Source organism: Salvelinus namaycush, unplaced genomic scaffold (genome assembly GCF_016432855.1).
Source record: "Salvelinus namaycush isolate Seneca unplaced genomic scaffold, SaNama_1.0 Scaffold295, whole genome shotgun sequence".
In the NCBI taxonomy this organism is placed as follows: Eukaryota; Metazoa; Chordata; class Actinopteri; order Salmoniformes; family Salmonidae; genus Salvelinus; species Salvelinus namaycush.
In genome coordinates this window covers 121,535-138,572 of record NW_024059841.1, presented here as the reverse complement: position 1 = coordinate 138,572, position 17,038 = coordinate 121,535, and the positions used below count along the sequence as shown (strand labels likewise).

The 17,038-nt window shown below is 38.6% G+C and overlaps 1 protein-coding gene across 1 annotated transcript; it reads right to left on the bottom strand.

The window, feature by feature from the left end:
* Positions 1-10,511: 10,511 nt before the first annotated feature.
* On the bottom strand, positions 10,512-16,797 carry LOC120039717 (lysozyme g-like). The gene is made up of 4 exons (XM_038985126.1): positions 16,492-16,797; positions 12,249-12,439; positions 11,987-12,125; positions 10,512-11,010 (listed from the first exon to the last, which is right to left on the bottom strand). Exons 1-4 carry the CDS (start codon positions 16,493-16,495, stop codon positions 10,877-10,879), a joined length of 468 nt encoding a protein of 155 aa, XP_038841054.1. The 5' UTR covers positions 16,496-16,797; the 3' UTR covers positions 10,512-10,876.
* Positions 16,798-17,038: the final 241 nt, after the last annotated feature.

Genomic DNA, 17,038 nt, shown 5'->3' with positions numbered 1-17,038 from the left:
TGAGCTGAAATAAAAGATCCCAGAAATGTTCCATTCGCACAAAAATATTATTTCTCTCAAATTTTGGGCAGAAATTTGTTTACATCCCTGTTAGTGAGCATTTCAACTTTGCCAAGATAATCCATCCACCTGACAGGTGTGGCATATCAAGAAGCTGGTTAAACAGCATAATCATTTCACAGGTGCACCTTGTGCTGGGGACAATTAAAGGCCACTCTAAAATGTGCAGTGTCACATCACAATGCCACAGATGTCTCAAGTTGAGGGAGCGTGCAATTGGCATACTGACTGCAGGAATGTCAACCAGTGCTGTTGCCAGATAATCTCTACCATAAGCCACCTCCAACGTTGTTTTAGAGAATTTGGCAGTACCTCCAACCGGCCTCAAAACCGCAGACCACGTGTAACCATGACAGCCCAGGACCTCCACATCCGGCTTCTTCACCTGCAGGATCGTCTGAGACCAGCCACCCGGACAGGTGATGAAAGTTATTCAGAGTTTGCACAACTGAAGAATTTTTGCACAAATTGTAAAAAAAACATCTCAGGGAAGCTCATCTGCGTGCTCGTGTGGGCGATCGGTTTGCTGATGTCAATCCTGTGAATAGAGTGCCCCATGATGGTGGTAGGGTTATGGTATTAGCAGGCATAAGCTACAGACAACGAACACAATTGCATTTTATCGTGGCATCCATCCGCCACCATCACCTCATGTTTCAGCATGATAATGCACAGCCCCATGTTGCAAGGATCTGTACATAATTCTTGGAAGTTGAAAATGTCCAAGTTCTTTCATGGCCTCCATACTCACCAGACATGTCACCCATTGAGCATGTTTGGGATGCTCTGGATCGATGTGTACGGCAGCGGGTTCCAGTTTCGCCATTATGCAGCAACAGCCATTGAAGAGGAGTGGGACACCATTCCAAAGGCCACAATCAAAAGCCTGATCAACTCTATGCGAAGGAGATGTGTTGTACTGCATGAGGCAAATGGTGGTCACACCAGATACTGAAAGTTTTTTTTATCCACGCCCCTACTTAAGAAAAAGCTATATCTGACCAACAGATGCATATCTGTATTCCAAATCTTATGAAATCAATAGATTAGGGCCTAATTTATTAATTTCAATTGACTGATATCCTTATATGAACTGTAACTCAGTAAAGTATTTGAATTTGTTGCATGTTGCATAGTACATTTTTGTTCAGTATTATTCCACCTTTCCAAATGATCACCTATTAGTCTATGTATAACACGAGAATCTACATCCACTAAATATGTGAAGGATATTTTTTCCTTTGAAGTAGGTTGAGTATTGGCAAAGTGGGACACTGAAAATGTGCTTTCTGGAAAACCTTACAGAATCATCCCATTGTCTTAACCCCCAGCATGATACTATTCTAGATAGCTTAAGAACTCTACTACAAGGATTGTGTTATTTGGGATATGTAAGGCATTCAGTTAATTCTCCTTTATCACACCGTCATAAACGTGTGATTACAGAAACGGAGAGATTCTTTGCAATTGCTTTTCCATCTTATGGTATTTCTAAAATAGTTATTAATATGGCTAACACTTTGGAACTCGTAGCTAATAGTATATTTAAGTTAATTACAGCTGAGATGGTTGCCATTCAGACTTTGGCGATGCAAAATAGTTTGGCACTTGATTATCTTCTATCAGCTCAATGGGGTAGATGTGCTGTTATTGGTGCTGAATGCTGTAGTTACATTCCTGATAATTCTGAGGAAATAACTGACCTAATCCAAAAGATCAGGATTGAGGGCACTAAATATTATGATTACAATCCAGATGATTTAGGCTTAGTCATGTGGTTGTCTTCAACATTCGGTACATGGGGAAGTTTTTTTGGTGAGCATGATACTTCCAATAGTGGGAGTTGTGGTTATTTTTCTTATCCTCATTCAGGTTATCAAGTGTGCTATTGCCCGATGTTTGTCTGCTAAAATCCAACGATTATGTGATAGGGGATATCATAAGATTCATCAACCGTGTCCTTTTGGAGATGGGTGTCAGTGGTGTTCACAAGAATGTGGTGGGGATCATAAGGGTCTTCATCATCGCAGCAAGCCTCGTGATTGTGGTCAATGTGCCCGTGGTAACTGTCCTCGGTGCTGTAATGAACCATGCTCTCTCCGATGTGGTATCACACTTTTTTTTTTTTTTTTTTTTTTTTTTTTTGGGGGTGGATCAGCTTAATATTGCGGAAAGAATGTTGCTTCCAATGTAATTGTCTGCATCATTTCCAATCCCCCATATTTTTTTGGGTAAATATATATATCCATACACGCATGCATACATATATACATATATACATACACATACCTATATAGACATACATACTTTTTTAAAGAATATACCTTTATTATTATTCCCCGCAACCCTACCACCGCTCCCCCAATTGGAGTAAACTAATAAACACTTCTGCTTTTACCTTCAATTTATACATCTTATACCTATTTTACAGACACAGACTACTTTATAATAGTTCTCTCTTGTTTGTTCTTAGTCCTTCCTCTATTTCTGTTGTCCATCCAATTTTATTTCCACTTGTAACTGTGCTATTTCACAAAAGCTCCGCACCTATACACATTTCACAGATCCCGTATGCCCTACATTGTTTATCTTGTTATTAGTCCCACCCTTCAGTTCCACTCAACCCTTCCCATCTATCTTCCAACATCATCCATTTCGGATTTTTATTTGCCATATATTTTTCAACTGTGCTGTGATGCTTCACAAAAGATTTGAACCTTCCTATTCTCATAGCTTCTACAGATTGTAAATTAAAAATAAACATTTTTGCTAAAATAATTATTATATTATTGATTGATTGACTATGGCTTTTCAAATCCCCCAGTATTGCTATCTGTAGCGTTAGTTCTAGGCAAATGTTGCAATTCTTCAGCCATTCCTGGACCTGTGACCAAAAACGAGCTACATATGGACAATACCAAAATAAATGATCTAATGACTCTGCCTCCTCACAACAGAATCTGCAGAGCTGGGAAGATTGTATACCCCATATATATAACATTCTATTAGTTGCAAGAATTTTGTACAGTAATTTAAATTGAAAAATTCGAAGTTTTGAATCCGGCGTTGTTTTGCGTATCAATTCATAAACCATGTGCCATGGAATGGGTACATCGAAAATCTCTTCCCAACTATTTTGCAATTTATATGGCACAGCTGTCAGTTTTTTGGTCCTTAAATGAAATTGGTATATGTTTTTATTTATCACACTTTTCTTTAACCATTTATGTTCTTTAATACAGGGCCGACATACAAGTTCCTTACTTTTTTCCCCTTCTACTTGCCTCTTCCATTTTTGTGGTAATGCTGCAATTAATTGGTTGTAATTTTGGGTAGAGCAGACATTTCCATATGTCTGTGTTAGCTGCATGTGTGACATAACTCCACCAGTCCTATTTATGATATCATTCACAAAAATTATACCTTTTTTAAACATTTCTTCGATAAATACAGTTTTTTTATCAATTACTATATTTGAATTTAACCACAATATTTGTTGTACTATTTGTTCCGTCCTTTCAGGTGGATTAAACTGAAATTGCAACCAACTTTCTAAGGCTTGTTTAAAAAATAAGGATATTTTGGAGATTATTTCCTTTTCAAACAACCGAAAGTGAGCAGGTGTAATCTGAATAAAGGGAAAAAGGCCCTTCTTGAACATAGGATGAGACATTCGTACCAATTTACTAGAGAACCAGTTTGGATTTAAGTATAACTTTTGTATGACTGATGCCTTTAGTGAGAGGTCTAATGCTTTAATATTTAATAATTTCTGCCCTCCGAATTCATATTCGTTATATAAATAGGCCCTTTTAATTTTATCTGGCTTGCCGTTCCAAATAAAATGGAATATTTTTTGTTCATATAATTTAAAAAGCAGGTCACTAGGTGTAGGCAAAACCATAAGCAAATAGGTAAACTGTGATATGACTAAAGAGTTAATCAGGGTGATTTTTCCACAAAGAGACAGGTATTTTCCTTTCCATGGTAGCAAGATCTTATCTATTTTTGCTAACTTTCTATAAAAATTTATTGGAGTGAGATCATTTCTTTCTTTTGGGATTTTTATACCGAGTATGTCCACATCTCCGTCAGACCATTTAATTGGTAAACTACATGGCAATGTAAAATGTGTATTTTTTAGTGATCCAATACGTAATATGGTACATTTATCATAATTTGGTTTTAATCCAGAGAGGATAGCAAATGTATCTAGATCCTCTATGAGGCCGTGGAGAGACTCTAGTTGTGGTTTTAAAAGAAAACATGAATCATCAGCGTACAATGACACCTTAGTTTTTAAGCCACGGATTTCTAATCCATTAATATTAATGTTTGATCTAATTTTAACAGCTAACATTTCGATGGCAATAATAAATAGATATGCCGATAGTGGACAACCTTGTTTTACTCCTCTAGATAGTTTAAAACTTTCTGAGATGTAGCCATTATTTACTATTTTACACCTAGGGTTACTATACATAATTTTAACCCATTTTATAAGAGATTCCCCAAAATTGAAATATTCTAGGCATTTATATATAAACTCCAGTCGTACTTTATCAAAAGCCTTTTCAAAATCAGCTATGAAAACCAGACCTGGTGTCCCCGATATTTCATAGTGTTCTATTGTTTCCAGTACTTGCCTTATATTATCTCCAATGTATCGTCCATGTAAAAAACCTGTCTGATTAGGATGAATAATATCTGACAAAACTTTTTTTATTCTATGCGCCAAGCATTTTGCTAGGCTTTTTGCATCACAACACTGAAGTGTAAGAGGTCTCCAATTTTTTAATTGGACTGGATCTTTATATATACCACTTGGGTCCTGTTTCAGTAATAACGATATCAGACCTTCTTGTTGCGTGTCTGATAATCTACCATTTATATAGGAGTGGTTAAAACAAGCTAATAATGGTCCTTTGAGTATATCAAAAAAAGTTTTGTATACTTCCACTGGTATGCCATCCAGCCCTGGAGTTTTCCCATCCTTAAAGGCCCCAATTGCATCAAGCAGTTCCTCCTCTGTAATTTGGCCTTCACATGAGTCTTTCTGTACAGATGTTAATTTTACATTATTAATAGGAAAAAAATCCATACAATTAGTTTCAGTTAGTGGAGATGGAGGAGCCTGAAACGAAAACATATTCTTAAAGTACTTTACTTCCTCTTTCAAAATATCATTTGGTGAATCATGCGTGACTCCATCATTTGTAACAAGTTTTAATACATTTTTTTTGGTAGCATTTCTATATTGAAGATTGAAAAAGAATTTGGTGCATTTTTCCCCATATTCCATCCAGTTCGCTTTATTTTTATAATATATTACACTGGATCTTTCTTGAATAAGTTCCTCCATTTCTTTTTGTTTTTCCTCTAACTTATTCTGTGCCTCTATGGTACCGTTTTTATTGCTATCTAACTGTACTGTTAGTCCTTCAATTTCCTTTGTTAATATGGACTCTTTTGATCTAAATTCCCTTTGTTTTATAGATGAGTACTGAATTGCATGGCCTCTAAAGGCACACTTAAAAGTGTCCCATACAATAAGGGGATCTGCTGTACCTATGTTATGTCTGAAAAAGTCAGTTATAAAATCTTCTGTCCTAGTTCTAAACAATGTATCATCTAGTAGACTTTGATTAAATTTCCAATATCCTCGCCCACGTGGAAATTCTGTAAGAGAAATATATATGCCAATTATGTGATGATCCGACCGCATTCTGTCACCTATCAACACTTTTTTAACTTTTGGTGCCAGAGAGAATGGTATAAGAAAGTAGTCAAGACGACTAGCTTGATTCAGCCTCCGCCATGTATATCTCACTAAATCAGGGTATTTAAGTCTCCATATATCCACTAATTCCAATATATCCATGACATTCATGATTTCCTTAAGTGCCTGAGGGTGATAGTTTGTAGTGTGATTTCCTTTCCGGTCTATAGAGGTATTTAAGACCGTATTAAAATCTCCCACTATAATAATAGAGTCTAGTGTTGCTTGTAGAGTTGATAAATTCTTATATATATTTTCAAAGAAGCTTGGATCATCATTATTCGGACCGTATAGGTTAACAAGCCATATTTGTTTATTGTCCAATAACATATTTAAAATAATCCATCTACCTTGAGGATCTGTTTGGACAATTTGCACATTTGGATCAAAATTATTGTTAATTAAAACCATCACCCCTTTTGAATTTCTTTGCCCATGGGAGAAATATATTTTGCCCCCCCAGTTCTTTTTCCACAAAACTTCATCTAAAACTGTTGAATGGGTTTCCTGTAAACAATAGATATTATAATCCTTCTCTTTTAGCCAGGTAAATACTGATCGTCTTTTCTTATTATCTGCTAAGCCATTACAATTGTAACTGGCTATACTTATTTCACCACTTACCATAATGAGACACACCTTTCATTCTTTTAATCAGAATATATTTTTGTAAACGTACTATTAAAAAGTAACATAATGATTGAGTGTCTATATAGTTGTACCATGATATTTGCATTTCTACTAAGTAAACCTCCAATTGGTCCCTACTATTCCACCCGCTAAAAGGCCTCATCTCGAGATGGCTTGTCATCCCAATGCCCGGTAGACCACCCTCGACCCCCTGTATCCCATAGCCCTGAACTGACTGGGATCCATTCTTTGAAAAGAGCATACAGTGCCATTTACCGAATTGAAGAAGATCAATTACCATATGCATTTCCATTGCCCTCACCTCGATTTGTATTATATATATCTGTGGATCATCCTCTATTGTCCCTAACATCTTTTACTTCTTCCTTCGCAACAGTTGTGGGATACACACATACACCCACACACACTCAGCCCTTACCCCCACACAACCATAAGCTCACTTTCTCAACAATTGCACCATCCCAGAGCCCAACTCAAGATGGGTCATGATTTACAAATGCACTTGCAGTTGCAGCTGCATGAGAAGGCCTGCAAGACCGCACAAAAAATTAGCAAAAATTGAGAGATTTATTTACCATTGTCATATCCTAGATAATGGAGGTCAAATGTACACCTTATTCCTGAAACACCCACAATACGGCCACCCGTCATGACCATGTCCCCACGCATCTCCATGCAGTCCGACTTTGATTTTGTGCCGCCAGGGCCACAATAATATACCCCCTCTCTGAATGTCCGAGTGTGACCCCCTCCCCATGGGTTACTGCAGCTAGTGTTGCCAGCACTGCCACTGCCTGGGTGGGGGCACCCCACCGGAATCCCCACCGGCTAGGTACAAGGTCGTCAAGGTTCTCATTAGCAGCTTTGAGAATTTCCTTGTATATTATGCTCTCCCTTTATGGGGCTTTGGCTTTGCAGGACCAACCCTGCCAAGCAGGCTCAGAATCTTGAGGGGGCAGTGCTGCTCTTGGTCTCTGACCTCATTTTAGCTGCATGCTTACAGCGGGCACATAAAACAGTTAGGGACTTCTCCTTAGTATCTGGGTCATTCAGGTGGGTGTCTAGGGTATAGTGCCATGGACCGTACCATTAAAATAGGATAATAAATAATTAGATATAATTTATAAAAAAATAAATAAAAAATGTAGTTCTCCATGATAGGACAATAAATAAATAAGACGTATAATTCATTATAAAGGTATATCCATCATCTGAACAACATTGAAAGCCCTCTCATACCCGGCTCACAGCAATACATTGGCTCTGGGATATGCAACCATTTCATTACTCACTCACTCAACTTTCCAAACATAACAAATAAAATATAAAATAAACACAAACCATACCATCCACACATACTGTGCCTTCTGTTTACTTAGTTTTTATCTTCACTATGTTGAATTAGTGCTTGTGTGTTCAATTAGTTATATGTGAAGATTTATAGAAAAGCTATATTTTTTATTGTATTGTTACAATCAGTAACCGGGCTTGAATTGTGTTTATTTCCCTCGTCTATGAGAACTTTGTAATTTTTAAAATAACCATGGAGTAGTCTTTGTGTCTCTGAACAACTGGTTATCAATATATAGTTTATCAACGACGAGAGCTACTCGTTTCGCTTTTAATCTATTTTCTTTGAAAATTGGATACAGAACTTTGCGCCGTTCTGCAATTTCCTTCGGAAACTGATCATTCATGCCAATTTTGGTCCCAGCAAGTCTTTTACCCAGGCTTTTAACCATTATTTTATCTTTAAATGAAGCAAATTTGGCAACGATTGGGCGTTCGTACCTCTGCCCTCTCTGTCCGAAGCGGTGAACGCGTTCAAGTTGGATTTTGTCGATAACTTCGCGTGGAATCTGAAGCGCTGTAAGGAGGAACTCTCTAACTATAGATTCAGGAACTTCTCCTTCTTGGATACCTGTAAGTACCAAATTCTCTCTCATGGATCTAGTTTGTATGTCTAGTAAGGTTTCCTTCAGAACGGTGTTCTCCTTTTTAATTCCATTCATTTCGGTTTCAATCTTATTGACTGTCCCTTTTAGCGCGTGTGTTTGCTTCTCCAATGTCGCAGCTTTTTCATCACTCATCTCTAGGCTTGCCTTCAACTCTTTTATATCCTTACTAACTAATTCAAGTATACCCAGTTTGTCATTTATTGATTTTAACAGATCGGTTTCGACCTTTACCATTCCCGGTGGTGAGAATATTAAGTCATCAGTGTCTGTAGAAGAGTCACGTTTTCGTTTTGTAATCGGTTCCCCTGTCTTACTCTCCGTCATGTTTGGTTGTTGCCTGTTTTCGTAATATTTGTCGATAAATGTCTCTAGTTTTAGGATTTGTTTTGTGTTATTGTCCAGATTGAAGGTTATCACTCACCAGATTAAGTAGTGCTAATATTTTAGTCTAATTTAGCAGATATTTCGAATATTATGTTTTATCTTGAGGTGCTCTACATAAATCCCTTCAGTCCGCCATTACCCTTACGTTACCTTTACGTCATACGTCTTGTGGTATCACACTTGTTGATACCTCTTTTCTATAACTTTGTGTGAAATCTATTTCTTATTGCAATGGCAAGTAGGTGTTTAATGTAAATGATTTTATGCTTACTGCTAATGTTTTTTATTCTGTCTATTTTTTATGTTTTCTAAAAAGACGTTTTACCTATATATTTTTCTTTAAATGGTCTAGGAATATAAGAATATTTTGAAGATAAATACACAACACAGAGGATGAGTGGACGAGAGTACTAGAGTACTAATGGTCAATAGCGAATTGTAAATAGGAGTTGGGTTTCAGTTCAACATCTGTTTGGGATCTGTGGAATGTCACTCTTGAACTCAGAGTGACATGTGCTACGTTCTGTACATTGAGTCGGGGGCAGGATACTTGTTATTTGGCCATTGGCCAAGTTGTACTGCAAGGACTTCTGATTGGTCAAACCAGGCTAGGGTGGGGGGTTATAAATGGCATCCTGTTCCTTTGTTCAGGGGGGAAAAGCTGAGGACAGGGGAGACTGACATCTGAACATCTACCTCCCAGCATAACATCTTGATTTGTCCTCTGAATAAACCTATTTTTCTCCCCCTGATTTTCTTTGGAGTTTGTGTTATTGAAGAATAACAAATTGCTAACAGTATCAAGAATATGCATATCCTTGCTTCAGGTCTGGAGCTACAGGCAGTTAGATTTGGGTATGTCATTTTAGGCGAACATTTGGAAAAAAGGTCCGATCCTTAAGAGGTTTTAAAGAAGGATTTACAAGCTTTGAGACAATTGAGACATGGATTGTGTATGTGTGCCATTCAGAAGGGGAATAGACAAGACAAAAGATGTAAGTGCCTTTGAACAGGGTATGGAAGTAGGTGCCAGGTGCACCGGTTTGTGTCAAGAATTGCAACACTGCTGGGTTTTTCACGCTCAACAGTTTCACCGTGTGTATCAAGAATGGTCCACAATCCAAAGGACATCCAGCCAACTTGACACAACTGTGGTAAGCATTGGAGTCAACATGGGCCAGCATCCTTGAACACTTTCGACACCTTGTAGTCCATGCCCCGAGAAATTGACGCTGCTCTGAGGGCAAAAGGGGGGTGCAACTCAATATTATGAAAGTGTTCCTAATGTTTTGTTCACTCAGTGTATCTTTAGGTGTAATGATGTAATTGTCTATATAAGGTTGTATTTCTTCATTGAGTGGAAAACCTGTGTATTCATGTAAGTGATATTCTACAAGAATCAATGGGTAGCCTAAATTTCATTCATTTGAATTATTAAAAAAATACTGTTTATCAATCACAGATTAAACTACATAAACATTGGAAATCAGCAATGTAATCACTCTACTTTTTGACAATTAATAAATGTTACCAAATTAAGAAAAAGTGAGTGTGTATTCTGTAAAATGTTCTTTTGAGAAGTAAGTCAATGTGTGATTCCGTGACATGACTGGGGTTGCTACCAGATTTCCGTCACACTGATACTTATTTCAACAGAGGTCAACAACAAAAGACTGTAATCATACGTTTAATTTTTAAGGTTGTAGCTTGTCATGTTATTTCAATACATAGTGATGGTGGAAGACAATCGCAGGGAGCACAAATAGGTCAGAAACATTTCTCATTACATTGGAAAATCACATGAACTAGAACGTTATAAATCTGTGCTTCCCAACTTAAAGTTTGATGATGAGTTGACTCAAGTGTGTTACTGCTAGGCCAAAAGAAAAATGTGCACCATAGGACAAGGATTGGTAAAAACTGGATTAATGGATCATAATTAACAATTAAACATCAGCCTAAGTTTCAATGAGATATCCTCTACTATGTCATTTTCTTCACAATGGTCTTAATTGAAGACTTGGAGGTAACCACTGAGTTGACTTTAATAATCATTGCTTTTGTAAAATTGAGCTCTGGCAAGAACATCCTTGGAGTAGTCCCCCCCAGTGGTCTTCTTGTCCACTTCGCTGTATGAGTGGACATTATCCAGCCCCATATTGTACGCTGCTAATCCTCCTGAAAAAACAAACACAACAGGCTGTAATGTAGTCATGTACTCTATGTAGTTGTATAATGCATAATAAAGGTTGTATTAAATGTATGACTGATCATCTCTATCAAACTCTGAGGACCCAAAAATTGACAGCTGTGCCATAAAGATTGCAAAATTGTTGAGAAGAGATTTGATGTACTGATTCCTTGGCACATGGTTTATGAACTGATACACAAAACGACGACAGATTCAAAACTTTGAATTTAAATTATTATACAAAATTCTTGCAACCAATAGAATGTTTTTCTGCGAAGAGACAATCATTAGATCATTTGTTTTGGTACTTTCTATATGTATCTTGTTTTTGATCAAAGGTTCAGGAATTGCTGAAGAATTGCAACATTTACGTGGAGCTAACTCTGCAAATAGCACTGCTGGGTGATTTGAAAAGTCCTAGTCAAATCGATCAATAAAATAATAACACTTTTAGCAAAGGTTTTTATCTTTGGTTTACAATCTGTAGAGACTATGATAATAGAAAGGTTCAGAACTTTTGTGAAACATCACAGCACAGTTGAAAAATATATATGGCAAGTAGAAATCAAAACTGGATGGTCTTCAGAGATAGATAGGAGGGGTTGAGGGTATCTGAAGGATGGGATTAAAAACAAACAAAAGATAACTATTGTAAAATACATTGTGTTCGTAAAATCTATAATAAATGTTTAAGCTGGAAGTAGAAGCCTAGGTGCTGTTTTCCATTAGTTTACTCCAACTGGGGGAGGGGTGATGGGGTTAGGAGAAAATAATAAAGGAAATTTGGTTTAGAAAGGATATTATTTACAGATTATATTTTTACCCCCAAATTTTGGGGGATTGGAAATGATGCAGACAATTACACTGATGGAAGCTACAATCTACCCCCCCCCCCCCCCCCCCCCCCCCCCAACAAAAAAAAAACTACTAGGCAAGAAGGGCGGGTCAAATGGTAGGCTATACCTCTCAGCTGCTGCTCTTCGGTCCATGAAGGGAATTTTTTCTGGACCGATCCGATTATATCAACGAGAATCCCAGTTGCTTGACTCAGATGTTCCTCACTGTCCCATCTCCCCCGTGGACGGTGATAGTTTTTGTCAACCTAAAAAAATGAAATCAATAGAAATCTATGGACACCGCTGACATTGCATTGTGAAATAGGAAACAGGCTCTCTTGTCTGCCAACAACAGTATAGCAAATGTACCTGCAAAACTGAGTGCCTACCTGCATGAGTCCAAATGCATTTCCATTGTCCCCCCAACCATTGTCCAGTCCTGCTCCTGTCCCAGCCCTGGTCTCTCGTGAGATGATACCAGCTATGACGGATGGCGCCACTCCATGGTTTCGCCCCACCCGCTTTATGATGGACTTATACTTGTTCATGTGTTTCAGTTCTTCTGCCATTTCGTGAGATCCTGTTAGTAAATGAATGTTTGTATAAGAACTTATTATATTTTAGTACTTGTAAGAGTTGCCAGAGACCACTTACAGCTTTATGAGGTACAAGTAGTATCAACCTTCATATCATAGGCTATAATCAAGACAATTCACGTGAGATTCAATTCAGAGTGCACAGACTACACAAGACAAACACAAGCTGAAGTGTATATTAGTATAAGCCCTGTAAGCTAGCAGTGATATTCCAAAAACACAAAATTTATAGAGATTTCTGGTAGGGGAGAGTGGAGTAAGTTAAGCCATTTTCTTTTACATTCAGCATCACTCTGTCAAGGGAAATATAGTAATCGTTCTATTAAATATATCTACATATATTTCAGGATGTTGTGTATCCCGGGTATGGGGTAAGTTGAGCTGAGGGACAGGGTAAGGTGTGCCACCTAAACATTTCTGTACTAAATGAAATATTACCACTACCTTTTTAACTCTTTATTTCCCAAACACAATTCAAAACAATCACAATAGCTTTTTTGTCTTTTAATCATTTGAATCACCGTTTAACGTAGGCCCAACAAACACTATGTGCTTTTGTTTTTACACTTTTAACACAGGCCGGCCCCGTTGTTACCTCATATCCCAGCGATAATGCCTTGCATTATGCCTGGGAAGAAAACATTTCAATTTGCTCAACTTACCACATGGCCATTGGCTCAATTTACCCCAAGGCAAACATTTTGACTATATTAGCCCACAAAACTACAAGGCTGCATTTTCATGCTAGGTTTAGAACCTCATATTGAAGCTTATCAGGATGTATAGAACAATCTTAAAATTATCTAATTTGGTTTAGATACAAGCATCATGAAATCTGACACAAAATCATTTTTGGGGGTCCAACTTGCTTACCACTTTTTCCATGTGGTTTCTTCCTTCCTAAATATTTGGTCAAATGATTCATTTTGTGTATGGTTTTCTAGAAACAAGAGTGGCTCAAATTACCCCACTCTCCCCTACATATACATTTCAAATAAAATCTAATAACACATAATGACAAATCTAATAATATAAATATATGACAGGATATTTTAACTGGTGCACCAGTTTTTGTGAAATAGCTTTAACTATTAGTCAGACTTTAGAGTTGTATACTAAGAAGGACACCCATGTGCGACAGACATGTCACAAGGAAGTGGATGGCGTAATTTTTTTAACTTTTAAACTCAGACAAAACAGAGATGCTAGTTCTAGGTCCCAAGAAAAATAGAGATATTCTGTTTGATCTGAAAATTAATACTGATGGTTGTACAGTCATCTCAAATAAAACTGGACCTCGGCGTTAATCTGGACCCTGATCCCTCTTTTGATGAACATATCAAGAATATTTCAAGGACATCTTTTTTCCATCTTCGTAACATTGCAAAAATCGGAAACTTTCTGTCCAAAAATGATGCAGAAAAATTGATCCATGCTTTTGTCACTTCTAGATTAGACTACTGCAATGCTCTAGAACCCCCCAAAAGGTATCATATTTCTCCAGTGCTAGCCTCTCTACACTGGCTTCCTGTTAAGGCTAGGGCTGATTTCAAGGTTTTCCTGCTAACCAACAAAGCATTACATGGGCCTATCTTTCCAATTTGGTACTGCCGTACATACCTACACGTACGCTACGGTCACAAGACGCAGGCCTCCTTACTGTCCCTAGAATTTCTAAGCAAACAGCTGGAGGCAGGGCTTTCTCCTATAGAGCTCCATTTTTATGGAATGGTCTGCCTACCCATGTGAGAGACGCAGACTCGGTCTCGACCTTTAAGTCTTTATTGAAGACTCATCTCTTCAGTAGGTCCTATGATTGAGTGTAGTCTGGCCCAGGGGTGTGAAGGTGAACGGATAGGAACTGGAGCGACGAACCGCCTTTGCTGTCTTTGCCTTGCCAGTTCCCCTCTCTCCACTGGGATTCTCTGCCTCTAACCCTATTATGTGGGCTGAGTCACTGGCTTACTGGTGCTTTTCCATGCAGTCCCTAGGAGGGGTGCGTCACTTGAGTCACTGATGTGATCTTCCTGTCCGGGTTGGCGCCCCCCTCGGGTTCGTGCCGTGGGGGAGATCTTCGTAGGCTATACTCGGCCTTGTCTCAGGGTAGTAGGTTGCTGTTTGAAGATATCCCTCTAGTGGTGTAGGGGCTGTGCTTTGGCAAAGTGGGTGGGGTTATATCCTGCCTGTTTGGCCCTGTGGCCCTGTCCGGGGGTATCGTCGGACAGGGCCACAGTGTCTCCCGACCCCTCCTGTCTCAGCCTCCAGTATTTATGCTGCAATAGTTTGTGTCGGAGGGGCTAGGGTCAGTCTGTTATATCTGGAGTATTTCTCCTGTCTCATCCAGTGTCCTGTGTGAATTTAAGTATGCTCCTTCTAATTCTCTCTCTCTCTGAGCCCCAGGACCATGCCTCAGGACTACCTGGCCTGATGACTCCTTGCTGTCCCCAGTCCACCTGATCATGCTGCTGCGCCAGTTTCAACTGTTCTGCCTGCGGCTATAGAACCCTGACCTGTTCACTGGACGTGCTACCTTGTCCCGGACCTGCTGTTTTGGACTCTCTCTACCGCACCTGCTGTCTCTAACTCTGAATAATCGGCTATGAAAAGCCAACTGACATTTACTCCTGAGGTGCTGACCTGTTGCACCCTCTACAACCACTGATTATTATTATTATTATTATTATTAGACCCTGCTGGCCATCTATGAATGTTTGAACATCTTGGCCATGTTCTGTTATAATCTCCACCCGGCACAGCCAGAAGAGGACTGGCCAGCCCTCAGAGCATGGTTCCTCTGTAGGTTTCCTTCTAGGTTCTGGCCTTTCTAGGGAATTTTTCCTTGCCGATTGCTTCTACATCTGCATTGCTTGCTGTTTTAGGCTGGGTTTCTGTACAGCACTTTGTAACATTGGCTGATGTAACAAGGGCGTTATAAATACATTTGATTGACTCTAGCTAGATTTTCATGCAACTATTCTAAAATCCGCTAAAATGCACATTTTCCCACCAGTTGTGTCTCCTCCAAATGGACTTGTTGCTGCAATATATAACTTTTTGGGTGGACTGACCAAATACACATAGAAATGTTAGTTATAGATCTGTCATTTTCATTGAAAGCAAGACTAAGAAGCAGTCTGGTCTATGTGCACTATTTCTATGCCATATTTTAAATTTCGTTTTTGCCTTTTTTTACTTTCAGTTTTTTACACCAGCTTCATACCGCTGAAAGTACAATATTTTTGGTTATGGAAAATATGTCAGGGTTTATATGGTACAATGGTTCTCTACACAATGGCTGCTTGTTTTGTCACAAACTGAAATTAGGCAAACTATTAGAAGTTAATCCAACCAGCGATTTCTGCATATTACACCTTTAGTTTTTACGTACCTAATAAAAATCGAAAGTTCAATGTTTCCATCGCATTTTCAACTCTACCGATAGTTTTGTCACAACTGTTGCGTTAAATAGCAAATGTGCCTGCCTTCACTGTTTTTGGCTCGTGCGCGCTTGCCAACGTCTCACAGATACAATGCGGATAGGCTGTGCAGGAATGCTACATTATGAGATTATTGTGAAGAGCAATAATGTTTTTATTTGTCAAACGCAGTCAAGCATTGATCATCATGTCACTAGAATAAGACCATTGATATTTATTGTAAAGGAGCATCAAGCTCATCACTGTGCACTCAGTAGACTCCACAAGCCCAGGTAGTGGTTCAGTTCATTTATTTCATCTGTAGCCAAATACAGTAAACTGCATGGTTTCCCGAGTCGTAGTGACTCCCTATGATGGTTATTATATCAATATTTGCGCATTAAGGCATTTCTCGCATTATTTCACCAACACAAAAAGATCCCACCAAGTCGAACAAAATTTTTTTTACCGGAACTTCCTCCTTCCATTACAGCTGTCGTGATTATTTAAAACAAATACAGTATGACTTTACTCTCATAAAAACTGTGGATTGAAACGTGGTTAGTGGATGCAACCAAATTGCACCATTTTGCCTCTGTTTTCAAAAGATAAAAGCTTACCCATGTTTATGTTTTGATTCTTGAAACTGGAGATTCCTCAAAATGTATAAACTAAAACTCAAGTGCTTGTGTTGTTATGTGTTAATAACATTTAGACTACCTTAACCAGCAGGCTATGCGGGCGCGGGAGTTGGTTAAAGAATGCCTTGCATGGCTAAACATGGAGTTTTCTAGCTCAAGTATATGTTCATTAAAAGTAGTTAAACCTACGCCCCGGTTTGTCATTATATAAGGAACAAACATAACATGGTGTCAGATTGGTAGTCGCTATGACGAGACAGAGAAAAGAAAGGAGTAACTCTGCAAATGTCCGCGACAAATTGAACATTCTACGTCAAGTGACGTGAGTAGTCGAAGACGCTAGCTTGCAAGAGCGAGGACAACGAGCCGCAGCAGCGAGTGTGACAGCAGCGAGAGCGAGGCTGCATTGGAATCTGATGAGCAAGTTGATGAGCAACACACTGAAGTAAGAGAAATTGACACTGTTCCTGTTCTCCGTCATGGATAGCCTTAGTCCTCCTACGCAGTTAACAGGCAATTTAGCTGA

Excerpts from the sequence above, each read along its gene's own strand:
- LOC120039717 (XM_038985126.1), bottom strand. Across the intron at positions 12,126-12,248 it reads ATGCATTTGGACTCATGCAG|GTTGACAAAAACTATCACCG; the intron begins GTAGGCACTCAG and ends TCATTTTTTTAG. Across the intron at positions 11,011-11,986 it reads CGAAGAGCAGCAGCTGAGAG|GAGGATTAGCAGCGTACAAT; the intron begins GTATAGCCTACC and ends TTGTTTTTTCAG.